The 27286-nt window shown below is 40.7% G+C and overlaps 2 protein-coding genes across 4 annotated transcripts in view; both read left to right on the top strand.

Annotated features, from left to right (window-relative positions):
• The window catches only part of LOC104356344 (protein BEAN1), a 63508-nt gene extending 50050 nt beyond the window's left edge, over positions 1-13458 (top strand). For both annotated transcript variants that reach the window (XM_042797784.1, XM_042797783.1), the window contains one exon: positions 9817-13458. In XM_042797784.1, coding sequence (XP_042653718.1) covers positions 9817-10165 — 349 coding nt within the window. In that variant the 3' untranslated portion in view covers positions 10166-13458. The remainder of the gene's footprint in view (positions 1-9816) is intronic.
• A 4389-nt stretch (positions 13459-17847) lies between these two features.
• On the top strand, positions 17848-24307 carry LOC104362062. 2 transcript variants are annotated; one of them, XM_042797447.1, is made up of 3 exons: positions 18141-18211; positions 19815-19929; positions 20374-24307. In XM_042797447.1, the coding sequence occupies exons 2-3, from the start codon at positions 19927-19929 to the stop codon at positions 21868-21870; spliced, it is 1500 nt and encodes a 499-aa protein (XP_042653381.1). In that variant the 5' UTR covers positions 18141-18211; positions 19815-19926; the 3' UTR covers positions 21871-24307. The 2 variants fall into 2 exon arrangements, with proteins under 2 accessions (XP_042653380.1, XP_042653381.1); XM_042797446.1 differs by lacking the exon at positions 19815-19929 and having other exon boundaries at positions 17848-18211.
• The last annotated feature ends 2979 nt before the right edge of the window (positions 24308-27286 follow it).

Genomic DNA, 27286 nt, shown 5'->3' with positions numbered 1-27286 from the left:
ACTTTCTAATGAATCTCAGATCTGTGTTAGCACCTGCCAGATTGATTTGACACGAGGTGTGGAAGGGAAATATAAAAAAATACAGTGGGTATGAACTAAACAGTTTCAAGATATTAGGGGTTTGTATTTTAGAGCCTATTTCTAACATGAACAGATACTAGTAGCAGTGCTGGAAGTTAACTTAATGTTTTGTAGTTTGTGTCACCAGAGATGGCAAACTATTTGTTTCTGAGAAATTTTAGTCATCTGAGAAAGATTATCCAGGTAATCTAGTTGATCCAGCAACACTTCCAAACCACATAATTCTGCTCCCCTCAAATTAGGAAACTTGAACAAACTCAACCAGGACAAAATACAAGAACCACCTCCATGCCACAGCTTAACTATCATCATACTAAATATGACTTTGAAAGAAATACTGGAAAGCCTGTAAATCCAATATTTGCCAATTTGTCCAACATTCACTGTGATGGTATGAGTAAAATAATCTAACTGAATTTTTAGTATCTTTAAACTTTCAGAAGAATCAAAGAAAAAAAATTAAGGGTATTACTTGGAATTATATGGCAGGGAGCAGACCTTTAATCAAAAAAGTCTTGTGGAGTTTGATCAAATGGCTGTAGTTGTCATTTTACATGTCACAAATACATGCTGTTGACACTGTGTGGATAATACCTTTCTAGATATAAATCACAAGCTCACACTCATGTTCACTGTGCCCAGAGTTCACTGTAACACATGCACTTATAGTTAGCTTTCCTCATTTTCTTTTTATATATACATAATAAGAAAGCTGTTTGAAAATAAACATGAGCTTACATGTTTTAAATTGCTTGAAGTACAGTACCAATCAAGGACCAAGTAAATTAAAAATGACTGCATTTTCTTGATGAGAGTCTCAAAAATCGTAACAATTAAGAGATTTGAGATTCCCTGCATGAAAATAATTTTATCAACTTTTCACCTTTTGGCCAGAGGAAATGCATTCCACCCCACTTGACTAACTGCTTTTTCACTCCTTCGTGATTGAATATTAGTGGTATGTACAGAGCTTTAGGCAACCAAGGTTATCACCTTTTTCATCTGTGACTCATGACTGTCTAATACAGAACATGACTGAGAAATGAATCTTGAGCAAGATGGAGGGATTTAGCTCCAGGAATAGTTTTAATGGAAGGCACAAAAGTCCTTTCTGTGTTTCACATTGAAATGTGTCCTGCAGGGTGCACTATGATAAAAACCTATTAGTCACCCATTACCCTAGTATTCACATTCGAACATATTGGGTTTTTTTTATTGTTTGAGTGTGCTCACTTTACCTCATCCAGTTATCTTGGCCAATCTATACAAGATCAATTCTAGAGAAAATTGTCTTGTTTAGACTTAATAAATTCCGGTACTCAATACCCATGTTCAGTCTCAATTGTTTAAATGGCCAAATCCATTTAAAAATTACTTTAAAATGGCAAAAGGAAATGCTTGTGTCTTAAAGACAGACCTTCATGTCCTTCTAAATATGAAAATCAAAAAATCCCAAACTACTTAAGGTACTTTCTTTTCTAAAATATTCTTCTCCATCCCCCACTTCTGAAGAAGCAAGTTAGCTGAACCAGAGGGAAGGCTCGAACCAGCTTCCTAGATTGTCTTGAAAAACATAATTAGCCTTGCAGGAAAATAACATAAAAACATGCTATGTTGTGTTGTATTCCTTTGCCAAGGCCTTTCCCTGCAAGCATGCAAGGCAGGTAGCTTTTGGCACATTTCAGCGACAGTTGGCAAAGCATGAGATGAACATTTGTGATTAAGTTCAGATCTCACTTCAGTACCATCATTGAGATTTTCAGTCAGTAAAGTAAAAAATACCATTGGAAATACAACAGTTTTAAATCCACTTGAAATTGTGAGATGAGATAAAACTCTCAGTTCTTTCAACCAAATTCTGAGCAACTAGACCCTCAAAAGCCCCTCCCATCTCATCCTAGTGCTATTCCTAATTACTATCAGATACAGAAACAAGTCAATTGCTTTTTTATTAGTTAATTGCTTTCTGCTGTGAAGGGATTTTTACGTGACACTCACATTTCACAGCCCATGTAGTGAGCCAGGGAGATTGCCTTAAGCCAGCCCTTGAGAGGTCAGAGTCTGCAAGTGAGATCCCAACAAGTGTGTCTGGACTTGTATTTCATATGTCTCTGATATATCCCTAACCAGAGCCCTGCCCTAGTGAGATTCTCAGCTGATGTCAATGCTACCACACTAGTGGCAGAACCATCAAGTTACATCTGCTGTACAGACAGGTTTTCCTTCAAGCTGCCTTCATCTTGCTATTTTCTACTAATGGATCGTCCTTCAAGAAGTCATTTCAGCCAGAAGAACATAGATTTGAAAGGATCTTCTGCAGTTACCCAGTCACACCCTTGCTGCTACAAGTAATAATTTTTAATAGAAATTTACCTATTCCATAACAGAGTTTGCAAGGATCTTTTGTCCTCATTATACTAATTCCAGAATACTTGAGGACAGACCTAACTCCTAACTATTATGGCAATCTTCTTATTTCCAGCTTAAATTTGCTTTTCAGCCATTTAGTGATAACTTCTTTTTGTAGATTTCCATTCCTCTTAAATACCTATGCCTTCCTCTTCACTTGCTGCTTGTATTTGTAGTCAAAAATCTTCTCGCACCTCAGCCTGCATGTTGTGAGGTTGATGCACAAAGTTCTCTTAACTTTCTGTCGTCAGAAATACTGTTGGGATGCTGTATTATCTGACCAGCCTTTCTCTACACCTGTCCCAGTTTCACTCTAGAAGTGCAAACTTTTGCTGCATATAAAAAAAAAAAAAAGCCAAAACAAACAAACAAACAAAACCCTGCAGCAGTAAAAGCAGAAAAAACTGATGAAAAAGAGACACCAGGCATTTCTAACCAGAAATATATTATACCATGTGGAACAATCACAACTTAAAGCTGTTAAGTCATTTATAACAGTACTGAAAAAAGGAATATTTTCATCTAACTTCCTAGTAGTTAGACTTTCTGTTGCATACTGCTGCTAGTATTTCCTTCACTTGCTCAGAATTCATTCCTAAAATAATGCAAGAAAAGCCATTTCTCAGAATATGATCCTAAAACATGTCACATAGTAAACTTCCTCAAATATTAGCAGGTTCTTAGCATTCCCACTGACATGCACAAATTGGTATTGCTCTTTAGAACCCTGTTTGTGGATTAACTCTGTATCTTAGGAGGCTATAAGAGACTATTCTGAAATAAATTTGTCTTAACTGATCGTTATTATTACTCAGTCAGTACCCATAGCTTCACATCATTTACTGTATAATGGTTCCAGAAATCCAGAAACTAAACGCTGCTTATGATCAAGTGGTTCTTATTATATATAAAATTAATGCCAGGCTGAAATGTATTAAATAAAATCTTCATCATAGAATAACTTGTTTTATTCAAAACATTTATTTGTTTAAAGCTGTAAAATTATGTTGAAACTGTATTAAATCAGTTTCAAATGCTCTCTGGTATATGTTCTCATGAAAACACTACTTATATTTAACTTAATTTTTCATCTGGAATATTTATTCATCAAAGCATCACAACCTCCTCAAGACTATCTTGACACATATTCCAGACTTTTAGTGCTTATTAACATGAATATTCCTATTGTAGTCATAGCGAATGGGAAATTCCATAAATAACTATGAACAGAAAAAGGGCAGAAAATAAATTAATTCCAGGTTTCCTGTCTCCTCAAGGATTAAGTTACTTAAGCCTTAGATGTTTCCTTGAACAATACTTTGGGTTACATTTTTTACTATTTAAAAACATTAAAATACAAAAATAACAGTGTTATTTGTTCATGTCCAAGATCAGGCAGGGACCTTGGAGGTACATTTATCACACCTCTGGGAGCTTAAAAGTCAATGAAGTTAGGAGATCGGCATCACTCTACAGCTAATAAAAAGAGAGAGTGGTTCCTCCAGAGTACCTTAAGAGGAGTCTCCCCCTTGTTTAAATAGCTGCATTTTAAACATACATGACAAAACATTCCCAGAAAATACTCCAGTGATTTTATGGAGCATTGGATAGTTCGTTCCTTCAGGGCCCTGGTTTTGCTGACACCTTGTGCTGTTACCTCTAGTATTACATGTTTGTTACTTACCCCCTCACCCACTGGAATTTGGGATCAGTCATAGTTAAAAATTCTCATGTGATATTATCCAGGCCCATAGCCCGATGGATTTTGATTCCATACAAACACAATAACTAGGACTGAAACTGCATAGGAGGAGGTGCCACTTAACTACCTTTGCTTATTCTTGCACTATCATTCTCCTAATTACCCCAACAGTTTGGGTTGTTTCTTTTTTAACAAGTAAATAAGTTTTGGCTCTTCATTCTAAGTTACTGTTCAAGAATTAAACTAAGTGAATGACTGAGATAATCAGTAACACGGAATGGATTGCTATTAGATTGAAGTATTAAACTAATGCTTACTAAATCACTGACAAAGCATGCAAAAGAGAAGTCAAAATATAGTTAGCAAATGCACCTAGTATCTTAAATGGAAACTATTAGTATCAAAAATAAACCTAGAAAAATATCCTGTCTTATGATATATGCCACTGTAAGAGCAGTTTTATCAAAAATTATACATTTCCTCATGGTAGTTACACATCATCAAAGGACATATGCATTCTAAGAAAAAATACACCTCAAAGGAAACAGGGATAGATTTCCAAGCTGCTGTCCTACAAACCCAGCTGTTAGTAGATTGAGCAATCAGAGATAGCATCATCAGCTGAACTACTTACATGGTCCTCAAACGCATCAATATTTTTTTCCTTCGATTCTCCTTTTAGAGAGTTACAGTATATTTGTTCTAATTTCAGCTTTTATTTATTAAATAACAACATCATATAAACGTCCTTTGTGTTGTTTTCATCATAGCTTAAACCTGTCAGCACCTGTATTTTCCAAATTTAGTGATTCTGTTTACCATTATTAAAAGAAGACAGTAGGGCATCAGCAAAATGGAAACAATGTAACAGGAGCAATTTTAGTAGAATCATAACATATAAAAAATGAATGAAGTAAAAAAAGACACATCAATTTCACAAAGAAGAATTCTTCATTCCCCAGATTTGCCTTTTATTCACTAGCTATTGTTTGCATCTTAAATTCTGTAAGTAGAACCTTCTTCTTTCCCCAGAGAGTAGGTCATAATTTATGAATGACAGCTAGTTAAATAAGTTCTTTTGAGTTTCCTTAGCAACAAACCTATCCTAATACTTACTGCAATGAGACCTGACAAATTCATGACATTCTTTCCCCACCCCCAACATTCTGAGTCAACAAGGTCAGCTTGAAGAGCTGCTGTACTTTTTAAGCAACGTTCTTTTCTTTGCAGATCACATTTACATGCGATAAAATGGTGTTAACAGACATCAGCCCTCCTTGCCTTTCCTAGTATAATTATCCCTTAAATACTAAATAGCATAGTCTACACAATGACGATTAAGTTATTCTGACAAGAAATAAGGCCCCAAAAAAAGATGTAGACAACAGCACATTTCATGGTCAGTGACCTCTTCCTTCTCATGACTGCCTGTAAGATACACAGAGCCTTAAGATAATACCATTTAAAAAAAAAAAATAATGGATTAAAGTGAATTTATCACAAGCACTGTAATGAAGGATTTTTTTCAGGACTGAAAGAGATTGATGATATTCATGAGATGCAGTGTAATGAGTTCCTGTGACCCATTATTAAGTTATGGTAACATAATACTTCTCAAAAGCATTTGCTTTCTTGTCTAAAAGGATTTTCCTGTGACTGCTGTACTGAACTTCAAGCATCTGCTACTTTTTACATGTACGATAACTTCACAGAACGGAATCTCTCAGATAAAACATAACTATCGTATTTTTTGCAAGAGACTAGCAAGTATTTTTGTTTTCCACTGAAGTCATGCAAGCTCCATGCTCTTGCATTTTCAGTTGCAAAACATATATATATATGTATGTATACACACACATACACACATACATTTAGGTGTCATGCCCTTAGCAGTTACTGAGGTTGCACTTTTATGAAATTCAGCCTGTGAACTGTGGTCTAAGACCTACCCCACTTCGTCTCTTATACTTCTACTTCCCTTGTGTTGCATTGATGCCTGTCTGACTGTGCTGTAAGCTTCCAACTCAGGTAGCTAGATCAGTAGAAATCCAGCCCAGAAGAAAAAACAAAACAAAAAACAACAAAGCAAACCAAAACCAAAACAAAACATGCACAAAACCTTTTTGCCTATTTAGCTCCAGATTGGGGATCATGGTTGGGAGGAGGTAGTGCAAGGAAAACAGTGGGAATACGCAACAGGGCAGGGAACACTTCCTTTTGATGACATGGACATTGGCTCATGCTGAAAAATCATGGCTTTACACATCACTGAGATTTACAGCTGCCACCTTCTCAGGTTAAATCAACAGCATTAGTTACCATGCTTGAGTGACTTGCATGTAACTATAATTTTAATATTGGGAATCATAATTGCTAATTGTTATGGATGCACTGGTTCTTTTTAGTGTTAGCAATCATCACATGGCACCCTTGACCCCTCTGGTACCAAGGTCTCCATACTAGCTGATGAGAAAGCAGCTCCATCATTTTATTCTAGCTTGCTCTGTTTACAAGTAGAAAGAAAGAAACCTAAAAGCTGTGTCAAAGGTACAGACCTCACACTGCAAGACAACTTAGCAGTACTACTTACTTCATTACACACACCTCACTGCAGTAAAATGCAAGAGTCCATTCACTTCTCAAACATGAAACTTTATTTTAAGACAACAGTACGGATTTAGACCAGTATCACTCACATCAACACATGGTAATCAACTGCAAGAAATGATTGAGGAGGGAGAAACATTACCTGTGTTGGAGTTTAGAAAAAAAGAGAGAATTAGATTTTATCCATCATATATATGAAGAAAAAGTGCCCTAACACTAATATATTGATATTTGGAACTCAACACTAAAATGCCAGGTCTTGAATACCCATTTGCCTTGATGCTTAACAGTCTCCTTCACAAAAGATCATTTTACTGTTTATTTCACTAAGCATTTTAGTTCTACAGAGCTGAGCTACAGTCCATGAAAAATACTAAATTAAACCCAAGGGAAATAAATGCAGATGATCAGATCACAACAGTAAATAGAAGGTTCGTACTGTGCCCATTTCTCCTTTAGGTCAGTGGCAGATTTCCCTTGTGCTGGGCCTGGGCCCAGAAACAGGAGACAGAGAAGCTTCTTCCATCTTGTGTCTCAGCAAAAGGATTCAAAATTTTCTACCTTGAAACTCACATTACTGCGGGCTTCTCAAAACTGAAATTCTTTTACTATGGTAACAGGACACAGTAGGTGCTCTTCATTAGCCTGATTAAGTCAGTCAAAACCTGTGGAAAGGTTTTTAAATAAATGCACTGGGCTTTGGGACAGTAAAATGTAAATTAAGTAAAGATGCAGCTCATAGTAAGTAATTCTGCAAAGAGTGGCTCTTCCTTTACTGTCACTGAATTTATGAAGACTTGAATTGGGGACATCAGGTCCTCAATCTCTGACGGAGGTCTAAAATCTTTTAAAAGAATATCAGGTATGCTTGAAAGCCTCAGTGGGCTTAGTAGAGGCGGGACTGCAATCTTTTCCACATGCTATACAAAAGTTTGACCTCCTACATGCTGGGATTTGTTTCTAAAGTATCTAGCAGCCCTATTCATGATATTCAGAACACCATTATGTTTTTACATACCATTCCTTCTGATGGGAAAATCAAAATTTTCTAGTCTGAATTTAAAACCATTATCCTCATGAATATAAAAATAAGAGAAATGAGAGGTAAAACTAAAACCACCTGTGAATATTTGAGTTATTTAGTAACCTAGTACCAAGATTTCACTTTCTTATCTTACCCTTCCTCAAAAACCATTTCCATCACCTGGACTAGGAAGAATACCATCAAAATCATCAGGAGTGCTCTGAGGGAGAGGTATGAATGAATGCAGCAGAACCAAGTATTTTTCTAGGGCAGGGCCTCCATGGTTGATTGCAGCAGATTTGATCTCACTCTAACCAATGCAGGCTGCAAGCTACTTACAATCTACAAGTAGGGTTTATTAGCTTGGGTTTAGCCCAGCAGTAATGCAATTACAGGGGGCAGAATGATGGCCTGCAGTCTACTGGGAAGACATATGCCAAATATCTTAAATTTCAGGAAATATCCTAGATCTTAATAGCTCTGCAGTTAGTGTGGTTGAGGAAATGGGTTCTTAATTTGTCTGGCTCCAGCAGAACTGTTTTTCAGGTTAACTGAGAAGCCAAAGGTTCTTACAGGAAACATTCCCTCCTTCAGAATTGGATTTAAAATGATCCTGAAACAGCTAAACAAGGCCGCCACAAACAAAGCAGGTCCAACATTTAAGATCATGATATTATGACTCTTCCTCACTTTTGCCTGTAGCCAGTGAACCAGGAAAACAGGACCTTCCTTCAGACCACTAGACCTGGGCTGTTTTGATAGCAAAAGTGGAATCAGCTTTAGTTTGTGGACCAAGAGGTGATGCTCAGGTAGCCAGACAGTGGACCACCCAGATAACAGACCAGAATCACCAGCTCTGGTTCAGCCCTCTTTGGGGACACAGTGCAGTCTCCGCAGGGTCAGAGGGGTGGGCAGTGCCAGCACAGCACAGTACAAACGCATGGAGCCTGCTCACGTCCACTGTCTGTTCCCATCCCCTTCCTGCAGCACAGATCACGGGAAAACACAGTCACGCTGGCCTATCCAGGCTCATTATTTACCTGTCATGGGCCTCCCTAGGCTGTGCAGTCCAAGCTTCAATCTAAGGTGCCTGTCTGCATTCACACCCAGGCAACAAGCACTGAGCATGGCAGTGGAGTGAGGAGGTAATAGCTCCCCCTGGCAGTAGCTTGGAAGCACAAACAGAACTACAAACCTAGGTAGACCTGACCTGGCTCTTCACAGAAATGCCACAAATCGGTCTGTCTTGCATTCCTCCTGTTTGGGAGGAACATGATGGGGAAGCTGCCAAGTCTCAGAATGACCAGCATGAGTCTGTCAGGATTATTCATTACAGCTCTGCACCTCAGCAAGAAATCCTGCTGCCTCTGCCAACAGAGATCTGCAACCCAGGCAACCCACCGCATGTAACTGCTGGCTGACCACCAGAGACCTGTGAGTCAGGTGGACAGCATTTGATGTGATACTCTACTTTAGACTCCATCTAAAGCTCTCTATACCTTATTCATAACTCTAAAAAATAGCAACACCACTTTCTTTTCCCCCAGCTATCTTCTAACTTAACTACTTACAAGCAGTTGAGAGCAGGAATGAACCCCCGCTGTGTTGCACCTACAGTGACCAGTGCAGTGTGCACAGCTCTGTGTGAGCCAGCAGTTATTCCTCCCGCTCCTGCATAACCAGCTGTAAGGAGCCAGGCTCATCCCCAGGCACTTCAGCTGAATGGTGCTGCCACAGATGCTACTTTCATGCAGGAGGATGGGGTGAGAACTTTCACTGAGACCCCTGGGATTATCTTTAGGTATTCAGAGATGTGCTTTTAAGTATTACACTCTCAAGTGTCTCACACAGCAGGGTAAGTAAGGATGTGGGCTAAGGAACAAAACACAAGACGATCCTTTTCTTCTCACTTTACCTGCCCCCGTTATGCTGAAAATAATGTACTGTGGCATTTTTCATAGGAATCTAATGAAAAATTCTTTTTTTCTTTCAGCTACGATGAATGCGTGGGGCCAGGAGCAACACAAATATATATTCCCACAGATGATCCCCCCCCATATTCTCTCACAGACCCTTGTCAAAGAAATGAAATATCTATAAACATTAGCCTGGAAGAAGCAGCAGCATCTGGGACTACAGGACAGGCTGCAAATTACGCAGTCAGGCTGCAGGACTTGCAGCAGCCCATTTCATCCATCTCTTTGTCATCTCTCACTCTGGAGGCTGCTCCCCTGTACGAGACGGTGGTGTGTGAACAGAATATCCCCATCCCACTTGTTCCAATGGAAGTACTGAAAAATTCTCCCAATGACTATCAGGCCCTTCTGAACCAAATCATGTGAATAGAAGTGGCTCTTCCCTTCAGTTCTTCTGAAGAACTCGGACTGACAAAAACATTTTAATGGAAGAATAAAACCTCTGAAAGTTTTACCTATTTTATATCTTTAAACTGGGATGCAATGGGATTTTATTTTTTACAGTGAATTTTGAAAGTTTAGGTAAACTTCCCTCTTTGTGCTTCAAAGTGTTCCATGACATCACACAGCATCAGAGCAGCAGTGACAAGCAGTGCATCTGACCTTTTTGAAGTGTTTCAAACCACACTGAAATCAGCCACTCCTGATGTAGATACATGTTATCCAGTCAAGCCTAGTTGTTGATTTTATGATACTTTGCATGTTTTAGAGCAGAAGGGAAAAGAAGATCATTTTGTTGTCTTTGTAGCTGTCACTAGTACATTTCATTCAGTGTCTTGGCAACAAAGCATTTTTAAAAAATTCTTTGTCTAAATATCTATTTCAGTAGACAGAGACTGAACACTGCCTGCAAAGAATGACTGTCAGTACCATATAGGAGTAAAAGAAAAAAGAGGGTAATACTTCGATGGTCACATTCTCCCTTTGGAAAGCCTGGCCAGTACCAGGCTTTCCAGACCATTGCAAACCCTGCTGTAAGTCCTCCTCAAAAGAAACCAACAACAAGTGATGGAGAGGTGGCAGTGGATCCCCAAAGACCAATTGGCTTTACCTACGGAAGCTGTGCTACAGCTGTGTGCAGCCCTGGGAGCTGCACACCCTTCACAGGGACTTGCTATAGCCAAGGGAAGGGCAGTGTCTGGAATCACAGAAGATGCTTCATGCCAATTCCCATGCATGACTGCATTTTCAGGCACTAACTGGTCTCCTTCTTCAGTAAGGAGCCTGTAGTGTTACAAAGGACCCTGACCTGTAGTAATTGCATTAGTGTGATGTAAATAATAGATGCTGGACTTGGCATGCACAGTAACAGAAAACCTCACTTTGTGCAGAAACCTCTTTTATTAGGCATGGTCCTTTTCACCAAAGTTTTGCTACCCACAAGTCTAGCCTTTGTTCATAGGCCTGGACTTCTCACATGTTCATATGATAAATGCATACAAGTTGGAGATGCACACTAGCAGGAATAGCAGAGGTAAACTGCAGAGGTGAGAGTTTAATCTTGCATAGTACAGAAGCACCGTATCTCCACACAAGGACTAAACTACATCTACAACCAGTATTAGTCAGCAGAGTTATCAGAGGTTCATCTCCACTAACTCTCTTAGAGGTATTTTAACTGAAAAAAAAAAAATTTTTACACTGATAAAATGGAATTTAGTTTACTACCCCCACTGAAAGTTATGTAAAAATTAGTATAGCAAATATATAACTGTGTTTAAAAGGAAGCATCATCCAAATTATTAAAATTGCACTTAGATTTTCTGTAAATACTAAATAATTTTCAACTGTAATCATCATTCAACACTCCAAAGATTGACACAATTATAATTAATACTTAGATGGGAAGTAATTATATGGTTCTTACTGCTGTATAAATTATACCATTACTGAGTCATATGCACATGATGAGATAAGGTAAGTATGCATTTTTTGCTAAGTAGATGAGAGTAAATATGTATTTTGCTAAAATAACAGAAGTCTTTTGCAGTTCAGCAAGATTTGCAATATTCTCAGTATGCTATATCCAAAACAACAAAAATTCACAGTTTTGCATTGCAAAATTGCTAGCAGGCATTGCCAGAACGTAGGCTGTATTTCACATTTGTATTTTTAACAGACAGATCTATTCCTCTGTATAAAGTACTAGTATAAACAGTTTTGTACCTTGCAGTTAAGAGACACAAAACTCTACACTACCTATTAGGGGCCAGAAATGAAAACCCACATAGCAATGTACCAGTCAATTTTATTGGCAGGAAAATAAAAAGTGAAGGAAAACACAGAGGTTTATTTGTGCAGAATAGGACACGCTTTCATAGCTGCATCTTCCTGCAGCACTTGGAGACCTGCCTAGGACAGGGTAAGGCACTGGGACCAGACCTTGCTTACATCAGGCTACTGTTGGGGAGGTGGAGGGGGAAGCCTAATAAATATTAGATGGCAAATGTGATTTTTTTTCTTTTCTTCTGAAAGTGAGTCTCTCTTTTAGCTGTAATATGGCAAACCTGAAGGTTCTTCTAAAGACAAGCACAAAGGGCTTTTCACATCTGCCAGGCAAGCCTCTACTCTGTTACAGATACAGTTTCTGTGCATTTTGGGAAATCCTTTCAACCTGCTTGGCTTTTAACCTGACAGGAATTTCATGCCCTTCCACTAACCTTCTGTGGTTTAAAAAATAAAGTAACTTTAAGTCAGCCTCTGATGAAAAAGGGAGATTTGTATTTTACCTCATGATAGAAATGCATTACTAAGATTATAGAAAACTAATAATCAAAGTCTTTCTTCGATAAGAGTTATGCATCCTTAGCATTGCAGTCTGGATTGTATGTAGCAGCATTACTGAAAAATAGCTGTCTACTCCCTCTTGTGGTATACTGCTTTATAAAGTCATCTAGTTACCATGCTACACGGTGTTCACAATGAGGGACTCATCCATCAAAATAATCCCATCTTCTTAGTCACACGGATATGGAAGCCAATGAAAACATACATGCATACTGTAGCATCTTTCTAAGTTACCAATAAATGCATAGGCTGTGTCATTCATTATAAACAAATATCTTGAAAAAACAAACTGGGAATTAAAAGTAGAGTATGCTACCTTCAGTGATACCACACAGCAAGTATGGCTTAGAATTTTCTACTCTTGTTAATCTTCTTAACTAGGTGATATCCAACAAAGTTGTGAGATAAAAGCTTAGAAATCCAACCCGTATATGTCTGCAAACAGACAATACTAGAAAGAGAACTTTATAGCTCTAAAGCTGCTCTAACAGCTTCTACTACTACTGGAAGTGTTGACATTTCTTGTAATGATGCAATAAGAACATGTTTTCATTTCTTGGAGAATATTTAAGATCCTGGATAAATCTCAGCAAAGTTGACAGAGTGTCTCCTGATGTTCCTCTTAAGGAATTCATGTCCTCCTATCAGATTTTACCCTGAACTCTCACATAATTTTAATGTCAGTCCTAAAACAGGCCTAACAAAGGCCTTTCATTTATTACATGGTTAAAGCCAAAACGAAAAGTGTTTCAACATGCTGTTTCCTGCTATGTGATAACAATACTGTATTTCTGTAGTCATCCCGTTTGCTTCAATTTTTAGCATACAGATATTTACACAAAATTTTTAGTAAAGAACATATATGTATTTGATACAGTTTCTGTGCTTTTTATTGTATCAGTAGCGCCTTGGGACCACCCACAGCCTTTAGCCTCCTGTTAATCAGGCAACTAAGCAACTGTTGACTAAGCAACATCGTGCTTCAGCCACTTACATTTGGATTTTAAGTTTGTCAGCAAACACATGAATAAGCAGCCATCACAACAGTCAGGTCTCTCCTGCTCAGGGGGACGAGTCAGTGTGTGCCCAGACAGGATCAGCCCAGCTGAGCAAGAGCAAGGGAAGAGTCTGCAATATTGCTGCAGTAAAAACTGTTACCCTTGAAATACTCTCAGGCATTTCAAGAAGCATCAGAAACTCACAAACATATTCAGAGGTACCTCTGAAAATTACTAAGGTCAGGAGACTGGAAAATGGCAACACGCTGCCAAGTAAAAAAAGGAAAAGCCAGGAAATAACAGGCCAGTCTTCCTAGAAATATTCAAATAGACTTTTTTTTCAGCAGACCAAGGTGAGTAACAGTGTATTTGCTGAATGGAAACCACATCAAACAGATCTAACTGCTCATGGTACAGTCCGACAAATTCCCCTCCTTAAACTAGAGAAATACTCTCTACATAAAATTATAACCACAGACTCCTGTAAATTCCAATAATCATCACCACACACAAGAGTATTTATTAATTGCTCTGTGTTAATTTGAAAGGATGTGTCAAGTGGGATCACCTATGTCCTAATGAAAATACTGAGTGTTGCTGGATTTCAGAGCTTTGAGAGAAAATAGGCCTATTAAAATCAGCACATTACATTCGACTATGAGAGGCATGAGCCTGTAGGAGAGCAGGACCGGAATCTGAAGAGCCAGAGAAACAGCCTGGAAAGTACAAGATGCAATTCAGTGAATGCAAATACAATTCCTGCACATGAGAAACATAGGTGCAAATTCACAAACATGTGACTCATGGTGACCTGTTAGACTGCAGGAGAATGAGACTTAGACAAATATGGGCAAACTGTCAACCAATAATGTCATACTACTAGGGAAAAATGAAAAACTAACAACAGCCTAGGAATATAAGTAGTAGAGATTTCCACTCACCGCTTGCTCTGTTAGGAAACCAAGTCCAGTCTAAGGCTCTACAAATCAAGGAGGTTGACAAACCTGGCCATCTAGAGAAAAGGAACAAGAAAGTTAAAAGGCCTGATTATTATTTTTCTTGGGTTTGTACGACAGAATAGAAAGCTGTTCTCCATTGCCATATAGAAATCAGATATTACAATTGTGAGGGGAAATGGAGAAATAATATTTTATACATTGTAGAGAAAGAAAGATTCCATATGCTGCCAGGAACAGAAAGGCCAAGTTTCAGCCCTCTCCTAGTGGAGCTTTCCATGTCCTTTCTTTATCATTGTCTGACAGTGTCTGACACTTCGTGGCCTGGGAATTAGCAGTTGTACTTTCATCACTTAATATTAGCAGCTCTCCAAACCTAGATGTTCTGCCAATAGCCCTGGGAAAAGAGGATTCTCTTAGCCCAGACTACATTATTGACCCACTAAGAACTACATGATTTCTAACACTATACTGTTGTCACAGCAAAAAGCTTTCAGTGAAAATACTCATTACCACAATTATATCCAAGCACCTTCAGCTCTAGCTCCACTGATGTGCTACATGTGAAGTGGGAACTGTAGATAGATCAGAAACTAAATCCATGTTTTCTGAATCCCCAACAGCATCTAATGCATTAAAACTTCTCAGCTAGCAAAGTTCATGTTCATTTCGCTTTTCCTCAGCTCACAGTAATGTATGCTTGAACACTGGCTACTGAATTCATAAGCATACAATAAATTCACAGCTTGGATTTCAGATAGGTCCATATTATCACTTCCATTAAAGCAAGAAAGAGTAACAAGCAAAACAGCTTCCATGTCCAGCAGAGGCACAAACAAATTTAAACCTTTAAGGAACCTAGAAGCACAGCAGTCCATTCATGTTTTGGGTCCAATGCCTTGATTCTTTTATTTGTTCTCCTGCATCGCCAATCAATATTATTTCCATAACCCTTGGCTGCCTAAATCAGCCCAACTGCAATGAAAAATAGAGTCAGGTATATAGCCTCATGCAATTCACTGGGTACTGGCATTGTGTCTTTTGAACTCCAGTGAAATATCAACATTTTACATGAACAGCTGGAAGTGTCCATTCCTTTCTACTGAATTCCTCTTCTCTCCTAGGACTAATGATCAGGATTTTGCCTTGCTATAGTCTTTAAAAAAATACATCTTTTTGATAGATTCTGTCTTCTGTTACACTCCAAATAAAGCTAATACACTCCCAATGGAGAGACACTTTTTTTTTTTTTAATTCAATTCAAATGACAAGCAGTGAAAGAACCCTGTAAAAAATAAGATTATTTTGTCACAACTTTGCTCCTAGCATGATTTTATATTTCTGCAAGAGATTGAAATCAGTAATAAATAAAATTAATACACCCAGAAAAGAGCAAAACTTCTTTGCAAAACCTTTCAAAGTCTCCTTGAAGAAGGAGGAGCAAGATGGGAGGCCTCGTAGCTCAAGGAACTGCAACAGGACTTTCAGGCACCTGGGTCATGGGCAAATACTCTGCCCTGTTGGCAGTGATGGGATAGGTACCCACACATGCTAGGGAAGTGATTAAGCCTCCCTTTTAGAGAACAGGCTTTTAAAGTATTAATACCTTCAAAACAGACAAAGTTAATCCCATTCTGGGAGTCTAAACTAGGAAACTAATTCAGAGAACAACAACACAGTGATAGCTAGATACATGAGACAACCTGGTATTTACTGTATTATGCAAATACACTTTTCAATAAAGTGAAACACTCAAGAGAACCAGCAACAAAGCAAGATTCCCTGATTCATTCTATTAAAATGCAACAGGCTTTAACAAAGTGCAGCTATTCTATATGTTAACAAGAACTGCAAAGTTTAAAGAATCTAATCCGATCCCCCTGGAAGTGGGTGTGCAGAAACATGAAATCCAACCCTATCATTTGGGTCAATAAAGTTTTGCATATGGCAAGAAGAGAGCTGAGCCGCCTGCAGGGACCCTACTAAGAGCACATCCAAGCTTGTCTGTGTATGCATGCACATATGGTAGGGGAGGAAACTCAGACATTGCAGCAGATGGCCAGATGGCCTCATTTTAACATGTGGTGGTAGTATGGGGATTTGTCCCCCCTTCCCTCTTGGCTAGATCAGCAATTTTATATAGCAATTATCCATACACAAATTCTACAAAAGTATTTCCTAATGACATTTTACTTGGAATGATGATCAAAAGCATATGTTTTCAGAAAGCCCTCTCGCCTGGAAAGTCAGAGAGAAAACCAGTTTATTTGCAACACCACACAGCCACTTTCTGCAAGGAAAGAAATAAGACTGCGGTCAAGTAAGCCTGAGATTTCCCTTAATCAGGAGAAGCCATGCATTCCCAATGGTTAACAGTGAGACAGATATTAATTTTAAAATCTATCATGCAATGAAGACAATCTATAATAAGATGAGCCATTAAAAAACCATCAAGTTAAATTCACACTTGCGGCAAGCCAAGTCAGTGGAGACACTGCTGAAGACACCAACCCAGCTGGTCTACAAAAAAAAATTAAGGTCATGGGAGGCCAATGCTAACACTAATTTATGAAATCACACAGGTGTGCAATATCACAGCAGCCCTAGGAAATGACTTTAAGATTCAGATTCCAGACATCAAGATTAGCAAAATCATCTGGATCAATGTTAGGCTTGCTTCCCAGATGCTGGATCCAACCCACTTTTCAAACCCATTCCAGAAAACTTTGCAGCCACCCCAGCAGAGGGAACAAATCTCTTTCCACTGACTGTTCCCCAAACCTAGTTCAGGAATTGAGAGGCAACTTACAATAGAAAGAGTAACAAAGCAGGCACGAGGAACGGGCCGTGCTACAGATGGTCTCGTTTCACCCCACAACACACCTACCACTGGGGCAGCTTTCACCCTCATGCCAGCCCTTGAGCACCGGGCTTCACCTTCCCGAGCCCCTGCCCACAGCGGACACCTACCCTGGGGGCTCGTGGCCGGCCCGGAAGAGAAAAGCAGCAGGAGAGGGCTCGGGGAGGACCCTCACGGAGCGCTACCGGGGCCGCGGGGCGAGGAACGACGACAGACCGTCCGTGAGGGCCGCCGCCCTCACAACTCCGCCACGCGCCCCTGCTGAAGCGACGACAGCCCTCGCGCAACGCTGCGCCCCCGCGCGGCACCGCCGCCCTCCAACCCTCCCGCCTTTCGCTTTCAGTTCGCCGGGGTGCCCGCCCCCCGCCCTGACTGACACGGACAGGCAACCACTGACCGCTCGGCGTCCCGGCACAGTGGCCAATGGCGGGCCGAGCGGCGCCGCGGCCGGGCGGGGTCAGCACCCGCGGGCGGGCGGCCCGGCCGGTCTGGCGCCGCCATGAAGGAGCCGGCGGCGGCCGAGGAGGAGGTGGTGATGCGGGATTACCTCGCCTACTACGCGTCCCGCGGGGCGGAGGGGGAGCTGGCGGTGTGCGAGGAGCCCTCCCTGAAGGCGAGGGCTCGACGACTGCTCGGCCCGCGGCGGCGCGGCGCCCTGGACGTGTGCGTCGTGGCGGAGCGGTGCCGGAGAGCCCGGGGCAAGCGGGGCGGCGGCGTCCTCCGCGACCTGCTCAAGGCACTGGAGGTGCTGGAGCTGCTCTGCGTCAACCTGCTCCTCTTCCCGTGGCGGAAGGAGATCAGGTCGCTGAAGGTAGGGCAGGGCTCGGGGCGCAGCCCGGCCCGGGGGGGGCTGCTCTGGCCTCGGGGCCTGGCGGCCGCGGGGTTCCGAGGCCTCTTCCCCCGGCCGGTGGCGTGGCAGGCCCCGCGGAGGTGGGAGCAGCGTTTAGAAGCCGATTTTGAACGGGTCGGCTGCGGCCGGAGCGGTGCGAGGGTGCTGTGAGGTGTTGGTTGGCCTCTGCACGCCTCGTTCTCGCCCAGGCTGGGCCCTCCCCAGAAGGGCTGAACAGGTCAGGGATTTGGAAACCTTCGGTTAGAGATATGGTAGAGAAGTAAAAAGGGCCAGTTAAAGGGTTTGACTCATTACTCTAAGTTTTAACCTTAATAAATATAGTTTTTAGCACCGGTTTTGCTAACAGTTTGATGCCAGAGGCCGGGTGGGCAGCATCTCTCTGGTCCAGTGTTTTAACCACCTGACCTAGCTCGGGTGACTGCAGCTGGCAAAGTGGGTAGCAAACCCCACATCGAAAGAGGAAATGCTGCTGCTTTTTGCAGTAAGGTGGTTACGGTTACTCCTCATTCCTAGCACACTGAACACATCTCATTGCCTAGAAGAGACAGCAGACTTAAACACATGCAAAATCTACTTGTATTTAAACAAAATCCCTTAACACCCAAAGTGCAAACTTATTTCCTTTCCTACAGCAACAGGTGTTGGTGAGGAAAAGCCATTTCTTCCCTTCTTCCTGCCCTTAGGTCTCATCTCTGGATTCTCAAACAGCTGCAGATTCCTATTCTCCTCATCTATCTCCCTAAAACGGGATAAAGCATAAGATAGTCAGGTCTACAGTTAGTGGGGTCAGCTTTTCATAACGCAAGAATCATAGGCTTCATTAAAATCAGATTTTGAAGACCACTGTAGAAAATCCAAAGTGCAAGACAGATTGCTGAAGGCCTGAAATAATGCTACTGCAAGGCACAAGTTGGAGAACAACCAGTATCTTGTGTACATATGGGTTTGATAAAAAGCTACTTGTGTGCAGAATACTGCTTCACATATTTCCTGCCTCCCACCTGCTCTGATGTTGTCCCCCCCCGAAGTGCTTGCTCCCTAGTCTCCCTCTGGAAGGAACACAAGCTGGGGAGTGAAAGGCACTGTTGACAGCTTTATCTGAGAATGGACTGAGGCTCAGTGCTGTATTATACTATGGCCTTTTAAGTTAATGGCCTTTTTGGGGACTCAGTTTTGTTCTCCGCAGGCTTGTGAGACCAATGCTTAGCTCTCCGCCTTAGGAAGTAAGTCATTCTCAAGCTGGGCAGCCTGAAAATAAGATACCCCAAATCTGGAAGTCTTGACTTTGCATTCCTGCCTCTGTTCTGTTCTGACTTGCCTGGAGTTGGTCATGCTTAGGTCAGCATGGTCTCTCCTACCATAGCATTTCAGACAAAACCAAAAACCACTTCCAGTTTACAAACTAGGCCTCATGCCTGGGGTACCTCCAAAACCGAGCAAATGTTGAATGATTTTTAAAGTTGTTACACAGCAGCAGCATTTTATTCAAGTCATGTTTTGCAGACAGCTTGTGCAAAGAGAGCGTGTTTTGCCAATATTTCTGCTAGAGTCTTCTTTCAAAAAGGTACTTTCAGAGAAATGGCAACTTAATTTGGGGGTAGTAGAGTTACAGCAGGAGTCTGAACCATGGAAAAAGAAAACGTTACAGTCTTGTCACCTATTAAGAGATACAGTTAATGGTGAGTACCTCATGTCTGTTTCTTTATGAAAAGATTAGGTCTCAGTGATTTATTCTATGAGTCTTGGTTTGTTTAAAAAAAAAAACATTCTTCAGTAGAGCACATAAGACTTATTGCTGAGTTTCTCTAGGTTGACTAAAGTGATTTTCTTACCTTCTTCCTTTTTGAATATTGATGATCATAGCCAGTATCTCAGCAGGTTTAAACTGGCATAACTTCACTGAAATTAATGTGCAAAGCTATAATGCTTGAGGGGCTGACAAAATAATGCATAGAAAAGCCTCGCTCACTCTGATCCAAAATTCAGACTTTTAGGAACAGGGTTTTTTTAAAGATTTAAGGAATTTCTGAAGTACTTCTGATTTTTAGGACGTATTTCATGCTTCCGTCCATCCCACCCCCCCTTGGTGTTCATCTGTTTTTCAATGTTGCATTCTGTTTCAGACATTCACCGGTAATTTTGTCTACTATATTCAATCTGTGCTCCCAGATGACATTGTAAAAACAGTACTGGAGAAAATAGGTTACATTGCAACAACAGCAACAGAGTTTTCACTTGTCAGAAAGAGAAACAATGAGGAAACAAAGCAGACTGCATTTGAAATATTCCTGGCAAGAATTGAATGTGAAACCATCCTTGAAATGACAAATGAAGAAAAACATGGTGATTTGGAGAAGACCCTACAGAACAGAACACAAATGCACTGGCATCATGGAGATAAGGACAGAGAGGATCAGACACTCCAGAGAGAAGATGCTGAAAATCTAGAAAATAAAGAAAACAGTGAGACATCTTTGTGCCTTGCTACTCAACAGAAATCTTCAACTAATAGTGATATATCCTTTGAAGCTGCTGGGAGTCTGCAGATCAAAGATGACACGCCTCAGTTAGCAGTTACTCAATCCACTAACAGGCTTCAGGAACACAAAAGGCAAGTCATTAACACCGTACATTTTCCGGGCAAATGCTCAGACAGTGAGGACTTCTTGATCAAATATAGTGACATTGTCATAAGACAAACACCTATTTTCAGTGAGAATCTTTCTCCAAAAGCTTTTGAAAAAAAGCCAAGAGCCGGTCTAAGCGAAGAATGTGTTTTGGCAGTCACTGCAGAGTCAACTGCAAATGAGATCAGGCCTGTGCCACTCTCACCAGGAGCAAGTGGTCCGCCAGCCTTTGCAATATTTGCTGACAGCTCTTGTGACAGCAAAAACACTTTGGAGTACGAAGCTCAAGAAGCCCCTGAAGAATCAATTGAAGCAGAAATTAACGATGCCATAAATTGCATAGACCTGGACCCTGCAGATGAACCCAATGAGCTGAAGTCCCTGCAATACAAGGATATTACATCTGTCCAAAATTGCAGTGTCCCAAGGGAAGAGGAAGTTTGTGAGCTGTCTTTAACCTTCGCAAAACCACAAGTCAAGGACACTCAGGAAGACCTTAGGTATCCAGTAGAGGAAACTGGTCAACCTGAGTCAGTATCATATGCAAGCACAAGTGACAGGCATGTAAGAGAATTTAATCATTCCAAAATAAAACATACGTATCTGACTAATGCTCAGATACAGAACAGAGCAGCTGCACATACTGAGCAATCTTCAGATCTACGCTGTACTACTGGGAGCATGGAGGATCCCACTACTGGTTCTGATAGCAAAAGACTATTAATGGATACTCCTAATACTTCCGAGTGCTTCAGACACATCAGAGAGCCTCCTAATCTCACCTACATTCCACCACAAAGTATTGATGTTCAGTCTTCACGCATAAGAAGGACCAGCACACAGGGCAGGAGGAACCTCTTGCCATCTGAACATGACGCTCCTGAATCCAGTGAAGTAAATCTGGAGGACTATAATTCAAAAGTAAATGAAATTCAGGAGCCTTATGTCATTATTGACAAAACTGACCAAGGAACGTTATGCCATCACACTTGATTCCACCAGTGCTTTATTTGTAACCTGCCTGGAATTTTTCCTCTCACTTGTGGCCTTCATGATCTTTTCAACGTGATGATTAGCTTTGATAAAACAGTTTAAAAAAAAACCAAAACCACAACAAAACCAAAAAACACCACTGCTTTTGGACAATAAAAAAGGGAAGTAGTTGTACAAATTATTAATGGCCCCTTCTCATCAGGAACCTTTGGCACTGAAGCCTGAATGGTCACCTTTCTAAAGTATGGGCAACTTCCATAAATTTAAATCCATTTAATTCTTTAGCCAGATTCCTCCTCCTGGCTGTACTTTATGCCAGACAGGTTTCCTCAGTTCAGCATGCTTTTACTTTTTTCCCTTTTTGCTTTACAGACCTATTCCTGGTGCATTCCTTCAAATATAGCATGCTGTGCAATAATTAAAACAGGCAAATGTTTCTAAACCAGAAGACCCAACTTTATAGGTTTACAAATGCTATACTGGAGTGTACTTCTGTCAACTCAATACATTTCTATGAAGCTGTGCTCTGAGCTAAGCTTGTTCCTGTTTTCAGTTGAAAATAAGTTCAGAAAGTATGATAACATTCCTTTAAAGAAGGAAATAGCCCTGTGAACACCCTGGGTTTTATAGAGGCAATATCCCCTATTACAGGTCTTATACCTGTCTCTACTTGTTACCAAAATTTTTTGTGGCTGCCACCACAAATTAAAAGAGAAGTGCTGAGCATTGTAACTGTTCACTGGGACTAGAAGAGGGAGATCCAACTACTGCTGCCATTTCCCTTGCCCCTGTTTCTGTCACTTAACTTGGCACCAACTCAAGTTCACGGGACTTTTCTGCAGGCCAGTTCATCTCACTAAAACGAAGGGAAGCAACTGTCATTCTCTGCCACTTTAGTGGCAGGGAAAAAAAAAATCAGACCAGAGAAGGGTGCCAGTGAGCATTAGAGCCAGGATAAGGGATATCCTGTAGGTGGGAGTGCTGTGTGAAAAGCATTGTGCTGAGAAAGGGAGCAGTAGTGTTAGATCAGGCCAGCTGTAAGCTGGAGTCCCAGCACTGAGAACCTCTGTCATACACGTTTAATTACATTGAGAAAAGCACAGAGTTACTGGTACTGTATTTCAGCATAATCCTCTTGCTGAGAGAGACAGTTTAGTTTAATACTGCTTCAGGTAACTTTTGCAGTAGCACTTCAATGCTAAGAATGTTTTGTTGTTTCATGTATAGTTAAAATATTAGCTGAAAATAATTTAGTAAAAATTGCTTATTATTACTTTCATCCCCCCAAAATTCAAAGAAGAGTATGTGGGTTACACTAGAAAAACCTCAGGAGCTAAAATGTGAAGATCTGCTTCTTGAACAACTAATTGTCCCCCAATTCCAGCAATGTAGGAGGAATAAAACTTTGACGAAGTAACACCAAGTGACAGGAGTGCCTTCAGCTTTGGGTGGGGTTGGGAGAAACGTATTATGAACATCCATGCACAAATTAATACTTCTGTACTGGGTCTGGCTAGGATTGGGAGAACTTCCTTAATAGCAGCCCCTGTGGTAGTGTGTTTGGGATTTGTGGGTAAAATTGTTGATAATAGACCAGTGTGTTGGCTATTGCTGAGCAGTGCTTGCACAATGTCACAGCTTTTTCAACTCTACCCACCAACACACTCCCCAGTGAGTAACTAGAAGAGGATACAGCTGGGTCAGCTGGCCTGAAATGGCCAAAGGAATATCCCATACCCTGTAACATCCTGCTCAGCAGTAAAACTGGGGTAGCAGAAGGAGGTAGGGATTTTGTCTACCAAGGTGGCTGTTGCTCAGGGACTGGCTGGACATTGCTTTGCTTATGGGAGAGGGTGAGTTACTGCCACTGCATCACTTGGGGTTTTTTTTCCCCCTCCTCTTCACTTATTAAACCTTTATCTCAATCTAAAGGCAGTCTTGATTTTGCTCTTCCTCTTCTCCTCTGTCCTGCTGGGGAAGTGGGAAGCAAGTAGCTGTGTAGGTGCTTAACTGCTGTCTGGATCAACCCTCCCCCAAAATCCTTGCTCTTCTTTCATGTACCTGTCTGTCCTTCCTAACCATTTTGGTTTTTATAAGCTTTATTTTCCCCCTGTGGGGGTTATTAAAATTATGTGGCTTAAATCTCATCTTGTGTATTATTCAGGAACTGAAATTTAAAACTGCAAAAACCCCTTCTTGTCACAAATGAAGGTGTCTCATAAGTATTTAGATGACCAGTGGTACCTAACTTCCCATTTTTACCTTTCCTGTAGCCATACAAGGGCAAGTATTTAACAGCACCTTACACATGAAAAGGCAATACAAAAGGAAACGGAAGACTACCACTTGAAAAGACACCATTTTGGGCACCAAACTCCATTAATGTCATGCTGCTGGCCTTCATTAAACTTGTTCTATTAACCTCTATTGCAAGAAACACTTTCTAGTCTTTACTAACTTCCCTGACACGCATGTGCACAATTGCTTTTATCGTCATGGTACCTGACATGCAGGAGACATAGGTCTTCACTTTGCTCCTGTTTGAGCAGGGCTTTGGAACAGCATCTTCCAGGTCCAGGAGCGTATGAACAACCTCACATGGGGGGGGGAACAACAGAGGGTCAGATTGGCCAAGACTGGTAAGTGTTGTGTCTACCTTTGTAGGGAGAGTTTCTAGGCACATAAAGTCTTTTGAGTATTTTCATCCGAGTTGGTTATTGCTGCAAGAACACTTACAACTTCTCTTCCTGTACAAGTTTTGAGGGTTTTAAGGTCTTGTCCTAGAAACTACTTTTGTATTTGCAAATTTATGGGGTCTCAAGAGACGACTGCTTTACAGTTAAAGATGTTTATGAAGAGACAGGATTTGAAAAACAGCTGAAATAAAAGATAAGAGATATTTAATAGGCCTTAGGCTGCAGTCCTTTCTGCAGCCGCTCCCACATGAGTAAGGTGGAACTGGGTTTAAAATCCTTGTTGTAAATAGTCAGACCTGATTGATAAGAGGGACAGACAAAAGGCACGTTAAGATTTCTGACCTCATCTGCCAGTGCCCTCCTGTCCTTTTTGGTAATAAACAATCCACATCTTCTTGGTTAATTAACTTAAACAAGAGCAACCACTCAAGCAGCACTGCTAGCCAGCAACAGCACTGCCTGGGCCCCTTTCTAAAGGAAGGTGGTTTGTGTTTCTAAAATGTGTGCTTATCCTCTGGTGAGCTGTCAACTTTAATTGTGCTACAGCTGGTTCTGACTGTCTATGAATTGAATGGGGATTTACTGACTGATTGGATGTCTTTCCATCATAGAGACACAAGGCCAATTCTGTTCCTAAATTTATATGCTACACACAACCACTCTGAATGGCTCAGCTCTCCCAAGCCTTGTATTAGAGAAATTCTCTTTTGATCAGTGTAGACACAGGCTCAGGGAGCGGACCTGGTAGCTGGGTGATATTTGCTCACACCACCTCTCCCCACTGGGTCTCTTAAAATAGTCATTTTCCCCCCCCATAACATTCATATCACGCATAGACCCTTGCCCTGTCTGGAGTTAAGGTGCTCAAGAGACATAGCTTGGTTTTAAAACAAACTTTGTTTTTAAAGCCAACAACAAAAACCAAATTTCAGTGTTAAGACCAAAAAAACCCCCACAGAACTGGAAAGCATGCAAACACTAAATGAATAAACAAAATCACAATTTTCCTCAGAATTATAAACAACTGTCAAAAACAGTTCCCTGAGACACAAAGAAAGCGTACCTGAAAGGGACTGGAAACGGCTTGCAAAGCACTGATGAAGATTATCATTCAGAGCTGTCTCACCACACAAAAACAATTTCTGAAACACTGTTATCATTTTTTACCTTACTTGTACCTAAACACTGGGAGAATAACCACCAGTAATTCACCACCACAACTAAAGGTCCCACCCATTGGACATTAATTGGCACAGCTCTGTAAGTGAGATAGCCGATTAAATCCCAAAAGGGTCCTTTTCACAGCATTAAATAGTAAAAAAACTGAAATTAGGATTGGGATGGAATATAGTGACATCTGCAGAGCAGCACACTCACAGTGGAAGTCCTAACAGCTCAATACTTTTTGTGGTGTATGTGAGGGAGAGGAATGTGTCACTTAACCTAGCAGAGGGCTAGTGGAACAGAGGATACAACGCAAAGCCATCTGTCATAAAAACAAAGTCAGTCAAGTAGTATGTGTGCAATACAGAGGTAACAAACAGAGCCCCTCTGTTCTGTCACTCTCCTTATCAAACCTCTGTATGTGTTCAGAGCTTGCTCTTGTAGGTGCATGTTCACACACCACCTAGCAAAATGGTGCTCTGACCCTGATACACAACAAATAATTACCACTTCAGCCTCTTAAAAAAAATTATAAATGTTCAATTAAATTGATCAGGACTAGACTGAAGACTACATCTCTCTTACGCAGGAATTAATCTACTGCTAGTTTTTTTTGATTTTCAAAAAAACCTCACAACCGTCAGCCCTCTCAAATGCTGCGAGGAAAAAACCACCACCATAATTCTCACCTGACTTTATCCTGCTTTAGAAATCCACGATGTTTACATAAACCTCCATACACTACAGGAAGGACTGGATTCTCCAAGTCATGAAACAGGACAGTATCTTGCTAGAAGAGCCATTATTCAGGAGAGGGACAAGAGAGCTTTGGGTCTGCATCTTTTAACAGCAACTGATGGCAGAATACCCAGCACTTCCTACAGTCTCTGCAGGAGGAAGTACACTGAAGGGAAATGATGGATTATTTCCTGGTGTTGGCAGTAGTTTTGTGTGTTCACTACACCGGTGAAAACAATTTTCAAGGTTTCTTAAGACCTAATGTTTTGGACAGTCACTTCTGAAAAGTTTAATCAAACAAGGAAGGTCTCCTAAGCATGCTTCCCATGCTAGAATACAGTACCCAAAAAGCCAGGCTAATAGAATGCAATTATTAAATGTGTATCTTACTTCAAATCAATTTATATATGCTGTTCCCAGATGCTATTGATTTGCTAAGACACCTTGACCAGGACAAAGTAAATAACAGTGTCTGGAGAAGAAATCATCTACTCAGACTAGGTATGTAATACAGAAGAGGCAATACAGAAGGAGATGAATCACTTTTCACACAGATTGCAGTTTAGATGAGGAACTCATTGTGACAAAAGTAATACCCACAATTTTTACTGATCTTATATATTCCTACAATATACTCCAGAATAGCCAAAATGTATGCAAAACCAGGTATGTATGGTCCAGTCTACAAGTATAGGCTACATCCAACTTGACCAATCTTAAAAGCCAAGAGAAGTGGCAGCTTGTTTATATTATCCATTCCACTCGTACTGAATTTCAGTCTGCCTACAGAAACAACTGTACTTTCTATGGTATTTTGC

The sequence above is a fragment of the Tyto alba genome, unplaced genomic scaffold, assembly GCF_018691265.1.
Source record: "Tyto alba isolate M040663 unplaced genomic scaffold, T.alba_DEE_v4.0 Super-Scaffold_26, whole genome shotgun sequence".
Lineage (NCBI taxonomy): Eukaryota > Metazoa > Chordata > Aves > Strigiformes > Tytonidae > Tyto > Tyto alba.
This window is presented reverse-complemented; position numbering and strand designations above follow the sequence as displayed.

Coding starts and splice junctions, on each gene's coding strand:
- LOC104362062 (XM_042797446.1), top strand. CDS start 17,900: ATGAAGGAGCCGGCGGCGGCCGAGGAGGAGGTGGTGATGCGGGATTAC. Junction 18,212..20,373: donor AGGAGATCAGGTCGCTGAAG/GTAGGGCAGGGC, acceptor ATTCTGTTTCAG/ACATTCACCGGTAATTTTGT.